Source organism: Pelodiscus sinensis, chromosome 1 (assembly GCF_049634645.1).
Source record: "Pelodiscus sinensis isolate JC-2024 chromosome 1, ASM4963464v1, whole genome shotgun sequence".
Lineage (NCBI taxonomy): Eukaryota > Metazoa > Chordata > Testudines > Trionychidae > Pelodiscus > Pelodiscus sinensis.
The window spans coordinates 73,177,255-73,192,280 of record NC_134711.1 but is presented as its reverse complement, the minus strand read 5'-3'; the positions used below and the strand labels follow the sequence as shown (position 1 = coordinate 73,192,280).

At 42.8% G+C, this 15,026-nt stretch overlaps 1 protein-coding gene across 2 annotated transcripts in view; it reads right to left on the bottom strand.

The window, feature by feature from the left end:
• TMTC2 (transmembrane O-mannosyltransferase targeting cadherins 2) overlaps positions 1-15,026 on the bottom strand; it is a 402,268-nt gene that overhangs the window by 132,982 nt on the left and 254,260 nt on the right. For both annotated transcript variants that reach the window (XM_075932550.1, XM_075932545.1), the window contains one exon: positions 7,666-7,780. In XM_075932550.1, the coding sequence (XP_075788665.1) occupies positions 7,666-7,780 (115 nt within the window). The remainder of the gene's footprint in view (positions 1-7,665; positions 7,781-15,026) is intronic.

The following is a 15,026-nucleotide window of genomic DNA, read 5'->3' as shown; positions in this document are numbered from 1 at the left end:
TTGTGTTAGCAAGAGGATAAAAACCCAGACCTGAATCTACTTTCCATGAGGATAAGCCTGAATGTGCCAACTCTATACAGTGCAGGTTCAAACACAGTTCAGCATTGATTAGTAGGTGGCTTTCAGTGCTTTTCAGTTGTTAAAGTTCAGCATAGAGGATTCCCACAGCTGTATTTTAGGAAAGTATTTTTCAAAAAATCCAGCAAGTGGATAATCCTAAATAAGTTACACACAGACTCATAGCCTTTAGATGTGCCAGAAGGGACTGTTGTGATCATCTAGTCTGATCACCTAATTTGTATGTCACAGGCAGCAGAACCTCATCCACCCACTCCTAGGGGCGGCCGGTTTGTATAATTTTTGGTGGTGCCCTGTTAGCTACGCTCCCTGACCCCCATTAGCCACGCCTCTAGAAGTAACATGCTTGGGGCAAGATGGACACATAACCAGAAGTAAAAGGTGTCATGTGTGTCACGTTACCGAATTGGAGGGAAGCAGCCAGATCGCTGCTGCACCCCTAGGTGGGGGTGTTGGCCCCAGAAATTGGTATGGGGGGAGCCATGTGGGGTATTGAATGGGAGATTATTGTTTGTTAATCTTATGTACACTATTTATGTGAGTATATAATGTCTGTGTGTGTAGGTAGGAATCTGTAATCTGTGTGGAAGCTGAATATTTCTGTGAATGTGGTTAAGCATTGCTATGGACAGGCTGAGTAGCAAAGCCCTGTGGAACAATGACTCTCAATAGGCTATGGACACACCCAAAGAATGGGATTTGTCACCTGAGGGCAGCCAGCAGGAAACACAGAGTTTGGCCTCTGACCAGGTGACTTGCTGCATACAAGAAGAGGCCAGGAAGGGAATAAAAGGGGCCATGTGGTCGAGGCCATTTTGGTTCTCAGCTCAGCACTTCATCCCAGAGGCAGCACTGCAGGGATTGAAGAGCCCGGAAGACCTGTGAACCCATCCTGATCGTAGGATGTGCAATAAGAACTTTTAAACCAGCAGCTGCAACATCTCTGCTAGAGCCTGCATCGAGAACTGGGAGATTCGGTGCATGTAACGTACTGTACTTTAATAACCTTACTCTCATGCTTTTCTTTCTTGTAATAATAAACCTTTAGCTATAGATTCTAAAGGATTGGCCCAGCGTGATTTGTGGGTAAGGTCCAGAGGGTAAATTGACCAGGGATCTGTGGCTGGTTTCTTGGAACCGGACAGAACTTGTTCGGGGTAGGTGGGATTGGGTGCTAGGACCCCCCACCTGTGTATAGGCCCGGGGCCATCTGGGGCACGGATATTGCTGGGGTGTCGGAGGGGTTTTGCTCGGGAGGCTTCAGGCAGGCTGCTGAAGCGCTCTGTGAGACTGGTTTGTGGCCTGTGTGGAGAGGTCGCCAGTCAGGGGGACTGTAAAGAGCCCCGGATTTGAGCAATTCGCCCTGAGCGGACGCCCTAAGCTGTGCCCAGACACGGCCCGGTCTGTCACAATGTGACCCCTCTGTAAGGGCTTTTCCCACAATCCTCCTACCACAGGGATTAGTTTGGCCCCCACCAACCCCCGCTTATGCAACTATCCTGCAACTGCATTAACCCAATGTGTGTGACATTAACTTGGGGGCGGAGAGGCTGGGGGAAGTGTTCCCTCTAAGGCTATGTCTACGCTCGCGGCTTCTTGTGCAAGTACAGCCATACTTGTGCAAGAACTCGCAGAGCATCCACACTGCCCGTCTGCTCTTGCACAAGGAAATTTGCAGTACGGCGTGGTAAGAGAGGGTGTCTTGCGCAAGAGCTACGCTCTTTTCTAACAGGTGGAAGCTCTCTTGTGCAAGAGGGCAGTGTGGACGCTCGGCAGGGATTTCTTGTGCAAGAAACCCCTATGGCTAAAATGGCCATCGGAGTTTTCTTGCACAAGAGAGTGTCCACACTTCCATGGACGTGATCTGGGGCCAGGGGGGAGGACGCGCCGAGAGGTGAGGGCCAGGGCCCGCTCCAGGCAGGCCCAGGGGAGAGACCCACCACCAAATATTGGTGGAGCAGGGCCCCCGGCTCTGAATATTGCTGGAGCATGGGCACCACGAACCCATATAACTCGCTGCCCAAGCTCACTCCTGTAGTAGGCCCACACACTTTGGCTGAGTTACAGGCAGTCCCCGGGTTACGTACAAGATAGGGACAAGAAGGTTTGTTCTTAAGTTGAATTTGTATGTAAGTCAGAATTGGCTCCAGATTCAGCTGCTGCCACTGAAACTGACCAGGGGCTGACTACAGGAAGCCAGAGGCAGAGTTGTTCTGCCCCCAGCTTCCTGGAATCAGCCTGATCAGTTTCAACAGCTGCTGAATCTGGAGCCTGGGACAGAACAGCTGGGGCGCTGCCCGGTAGGTTCCCACAGGACCAACCCGGCAGCACCCCAGCTGCTCTACCCGCAACAAAAGCCCGGTCTGCTGGGGGGGGGGGGGGGGGGTCGCACTAGCTGCGCCCCCTCCTTCCCCAGCAGACCAGGGAGACCCAAGCAAAGCCGCACAGGCGGAGGGACCCTGCTGCCCGTGCGGCTTTGGTCCTGTCTCCCTGGGGTGCTGGGGGGAGTCCCCACCAGCAGACCAGGGAGACCCGAGCAAAGCCGCACAGGCGGAGGGACCCCGCCGTCCGTGTGGCTTTGTTCCTTTGCCCCCGAGCAAAGCCGCACAGGCGGCGGGATGCCGCCTGGGTGGCTTTGCTCCTGTCTCCCTGGTCTGCTGGGGGGGTCCAGCAAAGCCGCTGGACCCCCCCCAGAAGACCAGGGACACCCGAGCAAAGCCGCCACCTGGGCGGCTTTGCTCCTTTGCCTGGGAGCAAAGCCGCCCAGGTGGCGGGAGTCCTGCTGCCTGGGCGGCTATGCTCCCGGGCAAACGAGCAAAGCCGCCCAGACGGCAGCTTTGCTTGGGTGTCCCTGGTCTGCTGGGGGGGTCCAGCGGTTTTGCTGGACCCCCCCCCAGCAGACCAGGGAGACCAGGAGAAGCTTTTCTCTCCCCGGAGGACACGGGAGGCGACCTGCCGCCCGTGAGCTCCGGGGCGAGAAAAGCCACGTTCGTAAGTGCGGATCCGATGTAAGTCGGATCCACGTAAGTCGGGGACTGCCTGTACTGAAGTCTTCAAATCACCGTTTAAAGACTTCAAGTTAATCCAGCAAGCGACCAGTGCACCATGCTACAGAGGTAGGCAAAAAAAACCAAAAAAACTGCAGGGTCTCTGACATTCCTTGGGGAAAATTCCCTCTTGATCCCAAATATGGTGTTCGGTTAGATTCTGAGCACATATGGATGTGCATCACCAGTAGAAACACATGCTGCTGGCTATGCTTCTAAGCAGCACCTGAATCTCTCCTGGGTGGCTGCCCAAAGACACAGCTGATAGGGAACCCCCTTACTCAGGGGCAGATGACCGTTTTGCGGGGCCCCGGGCAGCATAACTCCGCGGGGCCCCCCCTTTGCCACGGCGCATGCGCGGGGCTTTCTTAAGCGCAGGGCTTTTTTAAGCGCGGGGCCTGGGGCGGCTGCCCCGTTCTCCCTGCCCTATATCCGCCCCTGCCCTTACTAATTTGCTTATTTTTCTTTAAGTTTGCCTTTTGGAATCAAACTATAGAGGATTGAGGAAGATTTTGACACACAAATTTGCACAGAGATTCTGTATGTAGAAACACAGAAATATAGCTAGTATATAAAATACTACTGTCATCAGAACTTAGAAGAGACTAAAATGTCATTTATTACTCAGGTATAGTAGTCTCCATTCCTAACAATATTTAGAAATTTGAAAATCAAAAGATGTTAAAGTAGAAAGGAATAGCAATAGCAAATACTTTGGCAGAAATTAAAAACCTAGAGAATTCAGTTTTTTTAATGATACCTCGAAAATATAGAAAACGGACTATGTTTGTATAATAAATTGTTCTCTTGGATCTTTCATGACATGTCTCCAATGAAGTCAAGGGAGTTTTATCATTCACTAATTGGGCAAGAATTTCACTCATAATACATTACTGTTTCTGTTTCACTGGGATAAGCTTCACTGAAAACTCTCAGCATTTAAATGCTCATTACCTACTTCTACTTTCAGAGGTTTTCAAGTCAGAGTTTTCTGAATAAATTGAAAACCTGCTGAAATTTTCAAGCTGATATCTAATTACTAGTACAAATGCTTACAGAGCACCCTAACCATGACTCAACCCTGACACAAATGACATTACACAGACAAAACTGTCTTGTAGACTGCAAGGCAATTTTGCTTTAGGCAGTAATGAGTAGCAAAGTCATACAGGGGAAAAAAACCATGATATTTAAACTGTATTAATAAAACTAAGATTGTGAAGCCAGAAAGCATTAGTTTCTTCTCTTAACTTTACTGAGTAGTATCCAGTTTGAGAGAAGGAGCAACAGTATTTTTTTCCTGTAGCACTATCTTTGGTAATTCCAATATTAGAAAACATCTCAAGGTCTTGGTTTGTTAAAAAAGGGAAGGGGGTAAATTCTTTGCTGATTTACACCTCAAGCAATCCAGCCAAAATCAATGCAGTTACATAAAGCACCATTAGAAGAGAATTTATCTCGTAAGATTTATTGAAAAATTAAATCTGAGGTTCTCTCAGAAGCATCGTAGAGAAGGAACAATATATGCATGAGTATTTGACTTGTGTTTTAGAAAGGTAACACTTTTCATTGAGTAATATAGTCTCTATCAATATCAAAACACCTATGGATGAAATCCTGGTCCCGCTGAAGTTTCTGGCAAAACTCCTAGTAACTTCAATGGAGTAAGGATTTGACCCTATCAGTTTTTCAGATGATTACGTTGCTTATAAAACCTCTCCCTCATAACAAGTGCTTCACTGCAGCTATAAAAGGTTAGTGCTAACAACCTAATGTATTTCTTATGTCATATAAAGGATCTTATCATGGGAGGGGACGGTAAGAAATTGAAGATACCCTACCTGTAAACTGAAATTTGACAAACTCTGTTCGCTTCTTGAAATAATTAAGGCTCTGCAACATGTGTCTGGTAGCTAATATTAATTTCCTCACCTTCCTCCATGATCACTCTCATATAATTCCATAAAAGTACAAGTTGAACCTCCCAAATCTGGGACTCTCTGCTCCAGCAACATCCATGGTCCAGAAGGAATACCAAGAAACTACCTACTCACTGGAAATTTCCATCCAATATAGTTCACTGCCAATGTTATGCTAGAAGAATGTCAATTGACTGGGAGGAACAGTACACATGCACAAACGTATTTGTAAAATCACAATTAAATCAAAGTAATCCTGAATTTCACCCAACCATCTGCAATTTAGAGATCATAATCCTTGCCAAATTTCTCTTGCTCAGAAGCAGGAGATGTTTCTTAAAAAGTGATAAAATGGTGGTTTATTTTCTTCTCTTTCCTTCTTAAAAATGGGTGAACTATGTTTATTCAAACTCTTTCCCTGTAACCAAAAAAAAAAAAAAAAAAAAAATCTTCTGCTGAGGAAATAATATGGTAAGCATCAGCCAAAAAAACTTATATTGAACGAAATTAGAAGCATCTGAAAATAACCTTTTGAGAACCCATGTGCAACCTGAACTCCACCCGCATTACATGCACAGTCTACAGTTAGAAGAAAATCATGCTTATTTTTGGTACATAAATTATAGCAATGTAAGGACTTCACTAGCCTATTTTGAAAACAAAAATGGAGCTAAGTTCCCATTGTATTTATCCTGGCAATTGGCAAGTTTACATTTAGTGAATCAACTGACTAGAATTTGTGGGAATGAGATTACAGTAAAACTCCAGTGGTCCGGCATCCAATGGTCTGGCACTCCTGATGGTCCGGTACCATCTGGAACCCAGAAGTGCTCCGGGCAGCTGGACAATTGGAGCTGCTCTGTTCCCTAGCTTCCTCGATTCAGCCACTGCTGAAACTGACCAGCGGCTGACTCTGGGAAGCCGGGGGCAGAGCAGCTCTGCGCCCAGCTTCCCTGAGTCAGCCGCTGGTCAGTTTCAGCAGCAGCTGAATCAGGAAAGCCGGGGACAGAGCAGCTGGGTGCTGCCGGGTTGGTCCCATAGCGCTGCCCCTCGGTGCTGCAGGACCAACCTGGCAACACCCCAGCTGCTCTGCCCCAGGCATCAAGTCAGCCGCTGCTGAAACTGATGAGCGGCTGACTTGGGGAAGCTGGAGGCAGAGCTACTCTGCCCCTGGCTTCCCCGAGTCAGCCGCTGGTCAACTTCAGCAGTGGCTGAATCGGGGAAGCCGGGGACAGAGCAGCTGGGTGCTGCCGGGTTGGTCCCCTAGCGCCGCCCTTCTGGCTTGGGATACAGGAGGGGGTTCATGACTGGGTTAAGGTTTGGGGGTGTGGGCAGCAGCTGGGCACTGCTTATCTCAGAAGGCTCTTGGGTGGTGGTGCCAGGGGGTTAAGGCAGGCTCACCCCTGTCCTGGCCCTGCATCACTCCCAAAAGCAGTCAGCAAACTCCATCCCAAGTCCTGCTGTGCCTCCTCTCTCTGCTGTGTGGAAATAGGATACGGGGTGGAAGAGAGGGCACCTTTATATCAGCAGCCTCCTCTGTCTCCCCTACACTACACAGAAAGCAGAGGCTCCTGAAGGGACAGCTCCAAGGCAAAGGGCAGGAGGTTTGTAGCAGTCTGGGGGCAGTTGAAATGCTTGATAACCTCTTGACCAAATCAGTCAGGATCACCTGTCAGAAGCTCCAAGATCTACCAGTAGATCCCAATCTACTGGTTGGTGACCACTGCTGTAGGTGATAACTTACAACACAATATGCAGCTTGACATCAAGACAGCAGGATGCACTGGTAGATTTAGAGACAAAAGGAAACTCATGTATAAAGCAAATTTGAGCTGGAAGCACACCTGAGGCAAACACAGAATCCCCCCTCCTCTCATGCTCTATTGTCAGATACTCAAGATATTAATAAGCTTGTGCTATGGCAAGGCTGCTTATTATCTAAAAAGATTAATGAGTCAGAAATAACATATCTACTGCATTGTTGTCATTCAGCTTTTCATATTATTCCTTCTCCTGCGCACATACACAAATTGGAACAAGGGACCTTTCTGCATATGTATGCTTCAACCTGTATTAATTACTTAGGGGAAAAATACTAAGCTACTTTGATGTAGCAGATTACTCAGCTCTGACCAGATACCATTGGTTCATACTAGACAATGTCCAGCTCTTGATCTCACAGCAATATTTAAAAATCCATTAATCCAAACAAAAATACATCACCAGTTTGCTTCTATTATAGCGGTGATCAGAAATGTGATATGATGCTGGCATTACTGATTTGAATGTCAGAACTATATTTAGGGAATTTCTAATGAGTGCATAGATTTGTGTATTTATCTCCAGACCAGATCCACACATTTAGGCTATGTGGATCCACCTTTTTACATTTGCACCCTTCAAAACTGAGCAGCAACATGGATATCTGATCATATGAATGAAAACAAAAAGAAGCCCTGTCCACCCCATAGATTAAAAAGCATGATTAATGAAAAGGCTATTACAAAGATTAAAAAAAAAAGCAACAGCTAACAATCTCCATTTCCAACAACTAAATCAATAGCTCCATTCACAATAAGTTTCACAGATGACCTAACCCAGGAAAAGCCATGCATACTTACAAATTATAAAGCATATCAGCCATGTTGCTGCGGTAGTACAAGGCATTTCTATAGGCGCTTTCAGCTTCAGTGATCTTGCTCTGGCTCTTGAGAACATTTCCAAGGTTACCCCATGCTGCCAAGAGGAGAAAGCACTATTGAGAAACAGTTACAATCCAATTATACATGCCGTAGTATTTGAACATCAGGAAGTTCCACAGGGAGAGAAGACCCACAGTGAATTTGTGTGTGCACACGTGCAAGAATTTTTCTTCCATTACTCTATCATTTCATCTTATTGGAAGACTTAATTTCAATAGCAATTATCTTTATAAATTGGGTATAATTGTCATATTTGAAGAAATATGATGTTTAAAAATAAATTATATAAAAAAATCTTTACCAAAATGGCTTGCTGAAATGTTGGTCAAAGAATATTTTATATGAAATCATCTTAAAATAATAACCCTCCCAATTTATGTGTCTGGCCAGGGGGCCTTAATGGCTGAAGCTTGTTGTATACTTATCTACTCCAAAGCCACAAGAAAGTTCCCCAAATAAACACATAACTCTCTCGAATATGAAAGCTGATAAAAAAAGACAGGAATTAAAGTGAAGGTTAAGCAACCAACAAGATCAGGCATACAATATGATTTTAACACATTACACTAAAGGATAAAATGTATCTTCTAGTTGAGAGGATTATGTGTATCTTTACTTCACTAAATTGTACACTATACCATGGGCTTTTATATCCAATCTTAAAATGTTTTGAAGTAAAATGTATTTGAGGCTCTGGAAATGGGTCATTCCTGTGGCTACCCGAGTTGTTAAAAAAGTAAAACAACAGAACTGCCACTTGTACACAAAAGAAAATGGACTGGAAGATTATATGTAAGACAGTTTACATACTATTTAACAGTTAGGTAGTTGATATAATCAGTACTATATTATGCACACATATACACATTCAACAATACTCACAATATATATCAGGGCTATTCAATGTACCCATTTGTTTGTGGCCCATGGTGCGGTTTGGGTTTACAGTGCAGTTTGGATTGATATATATGTTTTAGTAGTTAAATTCCTGGACTGTTGTGAAGCCAAAACAAAAAAGCAGTCAATTTAATGGTCTTCTGTTGATATGCTTTAGTAGTTAAATTCCAGGACTGCCATTGCTCATTAAAAGTGCTGTCATATGAGTGGAAATCAGATAAATATTGCATTTCATTACTAACAGCAGAACTGACTTAAACGGGGCCTGCATATTGTGTAGTCTTGCCTTAATTTTTGCATTCATGCCCATCAGTGCAAAAAAATCTATTTGTATATATTTGCACGTGTATGCAACCACGCTTAAGCTGTGGCCTTGGCATGTGCTGTGAGTATCGTCACCCCCAGGGCTTCCAAAGTTAAGTAGTCTTAATATACATTATACATCCAGACAAAGAAGATGTTTCTTTTCCTAAGACTAGCATGAAGGCTAAAGGTTGTAATAGACATTTCCCACAGCATACAATGTACTGGAATATATTCTTTCCACATAGAACAACTGACATTAAGGCTAACAGAAATTAAACACGGACATCAAAACTCATGCAGCCCAATTTATAAGTATGGTGCATTTACACCAAGTTATTTCACTTAGCATCTATAAAGCATCTTTCATCTATCATCTATTCAATGCTGCAATACAGTTTTCACATAGCACAAATAAAGAGACCAGTAATTATTGCAGATCTATTTTAAAAAAACCACATTGATGTCAAGCTGTTGAGGTCTGTTGCAAAACTATCCAGTCAAAGATGAAAACAACAGCAAACACAGCATTTTCCTCTCAGCAGAATAAACTTAGCAGCAGTGCGCATAAAGTCATCGCTGTGAAGTGTGAACTATGGAAGGAAGAAAATCTAAAAGCATCCATGAAAACAAAATCAGAATTGTTGTCTCTCCAATTGCACATTTTATACAGGTGCCAAAACAAAATGGGTATTTCTATGGGAAAGGAGACACTCTCCTAGACGAGATATTTCAGTTTTGCTTGGAATTTCATTTAAAGAGCATTAATACAATTCTTATTTATCTCCTAAGTAACCAGAACTATGATAGCTGCACAATGCACTATCATCCTCTAACAAAAAGTATGTTCTAAAATATTTCCCTTCTTTTGGTTTTTACTGTATATATTACTCAGAAGCCTGAATGTACCATTTATGTCCCTTAGGGACATGTCTTTTTACACTTGATAAATATTATAGGAGTACAAGTCATTTGTGGCTCTGACTTCTTTATTGCTTTTACTGCATACCAACATTACAGATACCAACAGAACACAGATAACAAAATATAGTAATATATTCTCACTGATGTTCGGCTCTGCACTACAGAAGTTGTAGGTCCTACATAAAGCGAATCTAGCTTTCCCCTCCCACTCAATTTTCCCATAGCAGAGTAAGAGACTAAGATAACTAAGATTATGAGGCAAAATATATCCTACCAGACAGAATTTTCACATATGATACAGTTCTGCGGTGATCTGGAAGCCTATTTTTGCTGACTCCGACTCAAGCAATTATTCCAACATACCCCTGACACACAGGACCCCTCCTACCAACAAAACTAGAAGAAATCTGGTTGGGCTGCTCCTGACTGTCAAACCACAGTATGGACTTCTACACAGAAGGATTCTCCAGATGTGCACAGGCTGAAATTGTGAACAAACAACATCATGTGCCCCATAACCTCAGCTGTGCAGAATGAAACACTATCCACAGCCTCAGAAACAACTCTGACATTATAATCAAAGAGGCTGACAAAGGGGATGCTGTAGTCATCAGAATAGGTCAGATTACAAACAGGAGGCTTCCAGACAACACTTCAATACTGCATTCTCAGGGCACTATCCTCTGATGCCACTGAGGAATACCAAAAGAAACTATACCATCTGCTCAAGAAACTCCTTGCAATACCATGGGATCAAAGTGAAATGAAGTTTACCCACAAAAGCTTATGTCCAACTAAATCTGTCAGTGTTTAAGATGGCAATGGAACACTTTGTTGTTTTTTCAGATAGAGACTAGACCCCCTTTGAGGCCACGTATATACTTACTGCAAGATCAACACTCTGGAGGTCGATCTTCTAGCGTTAAATTTAGCAGATCTAGTGTAAACCCATAAATTGAATGCTGAATGAAGTTCCTGCCAGCATCCAATACTCCTCTTTTTGTGAGGAATAAGGGAAGCCAACAGGAGCATTTGCAAACACTCCAGTTGACCTCCTGCAGTGTGGATGCTACCACAGCTAAGCTTAAGGTAAGTCAACTCCAGTCATGCATTTTGTGTAGCTGGAGTTGTGTACCTTAAGCCAACCTTTCACGTCCAGTGTAGACCTGGCAAGAGACTTGTTATGTTTAAGTAAATATATATATATTAAAGCATACAGAATACATAGAATGCGAAGGTTTTTAACATAGGTCAAAATCTGGGTTTCTGCTTAACGATTTATTTTAGCCCATTTTTTTCATTATTTACCTTTGAAGAGAGATCACTATCACCAAGTTAGCATAGACGGGACAAAGGAAAGACGGGACAAAAGAAAAGTGAATCTCACAAGCAATGCCAATGGGGATTGGAAGCCCAGTTTTTATTTTACTTTTGCAATGAAACACTGAACATAGTCCTTTTCCCGTAAATCTTTACTTCATTCTATATCCAGAAATAGTTGAACATAATCTGGTGGCTCAGCCTGTCCATTTAACAGAAAGCATGCTTTAAGGACATGGGTCCTTATAGAGGTCAGAATCCCAGGCAGTTCACCAGAAGGTGAACAGATGTCAGTGAGGACATATATTTTATATGTTAGCAAATGGTCAGGGTATAAACTAGAATAGTGGCCATGACATGAAAAAAAGATTGACAATAGCTCCTATAGGATCTTTAACTCCCTGTATGTCTAGGGAATTGCAAATGCATCAGAAGCATGGCATAGCATAACATTCAGGTAACGAGTATATCCTATTCTAAGAACGAATGGGGTATTTATAAATGTGATTTTTATGTAAGTATCCCATTCGTTCTTAGAATAGGATGTACTATTCACTCAACTTTTTATGCTTTGCATCAGCATAATTTTTTTATTTTATTTTATATATACTTTGCAAAGCTGTAAGAAAATCTGTTCAGGTATTTGAGTATCCCAAGTTCAAAAACAAAAGCTAAATAATTATACACACAAACATGACTAAATACACATTTCTCTGTAGCGCTGAACATCTTTTTCAACTTCATTCAACTTCAAATTTTGCATGAGGCTAGAACTTAAAAAGGAATAGTCTTCATACTAAACGTGAAGGCAACTGAATTAGTGATTCAGAAGCTTTAAATTGGTAAATGAACATTATTCTTGTCACCTTTTTAAAAAAATCCATGGATAATGTATAATAAAAGAAAATTAGTGTTGCATAGTGTTTTAAAACACTCACAATCCAGGAGGTGCTGAAGCGTGTATATGTTATGATTCAGTTTTTAATCACAAAATGACATTTTCCCTCAGGAACATTCTCTTGCTCAGTGCAGGGCCTTAATGGTGTGCAGAGAACAAGGAAACTGTTTAAATATGTACTTGATTTTAATTCTTCAAGTCTTTAATTCTCCACCTCTCCATTCACTGTGCATAAACAACTCACCGAAGCCAAGAAAGAGGTAGCATCTTATAGAAAAAAGAGTATATGAACAGTAAAGACTGTTTCATATGCATTCACGTAACAGGGACAGTTACATTCATGTGCCACACACATCTTCACCCAGAATATTCAAAGTTCTGCCTCACTGCATATAGATATTCTCAGATCATGTTCAACATACTTTGACACAGAAAGCCAAAGAAGTTTGAGAAATAATGTTTTGAACCAGAATTTCCATTCAACTTACATCTGCATGCAGTCAGAGTCAATAACCCATTGCCAAGTTGTATAAAAAGCATTCAGAAAGCAGTACCCGAAAGAAAATACGATTTTAAAAAAATGCATATAATTTGGTCAAATCAAAATAGATTTTCAATAAACCACAAAATGACATATGTGTAAGCTAGAAACAAAGTTCATGACAAACCTTGAGGCTATGTCTAGACTGCCCCCTCTTTGTGGAAAAAAAAGAGGAAGAACGGCTCTTGCGCAAAAACCTCTTGCACAAAAACAGACCCTCATTAATTATGCAAAATGAGATGCGGCGCAAGAGGGGGCAGTCTAGACATAGCTTTAGAGTTGAACCCAAATAGCTCATGTGATACTACTGTGCCTTAAAAAAAACACCAAAAGGATTGTTTAGTTCTTTTCATTAAACTACAGGTATGATTTTGGTCAAATTTTCTCTTTCAAAAAAAGGGCGCTCACACTGAAAAACAAAAATGGGAGATTTCAGCTTGAAAGGTGGAAACAGTTACCAAGTTAAAACCTAATCCTGAAAATTTAAGAATGTTCTTAAATGTGTAGGATGAGTAGTCTCTTCAAACTCAAGGATCCAGAGCTAATTATTCTGAGAAATACCTATACATAGAATCATAGAAGATTAGGATTACAAGAGACCTCAGGATGTCATCAAGTCCATCCCCCTGCTGAAAGCAGGACCAACCTCAACTAAACCATTCCAGCCAGGGCATTGTCAAGCTTTACCTTGAAAAACTCTAGGTATGGAGATTCCACCACCTCCTTAAGTAGTCAATTTCAGAGCTTCACCACCCTCTGAAGCTATGTCTACACAGCAACATTATTTCAAAATAACTTAGTCCACGTCTACACAGCAAGCAGTTAGTTCAAAATAATGTCGAAATACTGTCAAGCTGGAGGACTTCTTACTCTGACTCCTGTAACCTTCATCGTACGAGGAGTAAGGGAAGTCAGAGGAAGAGTGCTCTATTTTGAAATAAGTTCTGTGTAGATGCTCCCAATTTCAAAGTAAGATATTTTGAGATAAGTTATGCAAATTGAGCTATGTGAATTTTGTAGCTTATTTAAAGTTAAACCCTGCTGTGTAGATACAACCTTAGGCTGTGTCTACACTGGCCCCTTCTTCGGAATAGCCATGCTAATTTAGAACTTTGGAATAGGGAAATGCACGGGGGATTTAAATATCCCCCGCAGGATTTAAATAAACATGGCCGCCGCTTTTTTTCCGGCTTGGGGAAAAGCCGGAAAAGAGCGTCCAGAATGGCGCGATCCTCCGGAATAAAGCCCTATTCCGGAGGATCTCTTATTCCTACTTTCAAGGATCCTTTCAAGTAGGAATAAGAGATCCTCCGGAATAGGGCTTTATTCCGGAGGATCGCGCCAGTCTGGGCGCTCTTTTCTGGCTTTTCCCCAAGCCGGAAAAAAAGCGGCGGCCATGTTTATTTAAATCCCGCGGGGGATATTTAAATCCCCTGCGCATTTCCCTATTCCAAAGCTCTAAATTAGCATGGCTATTCCGAAGAAGGGGCCAGTGTAGACGTAGCCTTAGTGAAATAGTTTTTCTAACATCCAACATAGATCTCCCCCACTGTAATTTGAGACCATAGTTTCTCTTTTTGTCATCTGCCACCACTTAGAATAGCCTGGCTTCATCCTCTTTGAAACCCCCCTTCAGGTAGTTGAAGCTGCTATGAAATATCTACTTCATTCTTCTCTTCTGAAGACCGAATAAGACCATTTATTTCAGCCTCTGATCATAAGTTATGTGCCCAAACTCCCTAATCATTTTTGTTGCCCTCTGCTGGATTTTCTACAATTTGTCCACATTCTTTCTGTGGCAGGGGGCCCATAACAGGAAAAAATACTCCAGATGTGGCTTCACCATTGCTGAATAGAGGGAAACAAATCACTTCCCTCTAACTGCTGGCAATGCTCCTACTAATGCAGTTCAATATGTCATTAGCTTTCTTGTCAACAAAGGCACACTTTTCACTCATTCAGCTTCTCATCTTCTGCTAGAATCCCCTGGTCCTTTTCTGCAGAACTGCTGCTTGGGCTGTTGGTCTCCAGCTTGTAACATGGAATTCTTCTGTACTAAATGTAGGACACTGCACTTGTCCTTGGAGAACCTCATCAGATTTCTTTTGACCAATCCTTCAACTTGCTAGAACACTCTCAAACCTATCCCTATCCTCCAGTGTATCTACCTCCCCCGCCAGTTCAGTTTCTAAGGTTGAACCTCTCTAGTCCGGCAACCTTGGAAACCCGATCAGGGCCAAACCAGAGAATTTGCTGAACCACGGGAGCTCAATATTGTCTAGCAGTATTACCAACATTTCCATTGCTTACTGGCCTCTGAGAAGACATTTTAGGGGTAAATCAGAGCTAAATAACAGCACTAAGAGCCAGGACCGGTGGCTAAAACCAACCACAGGA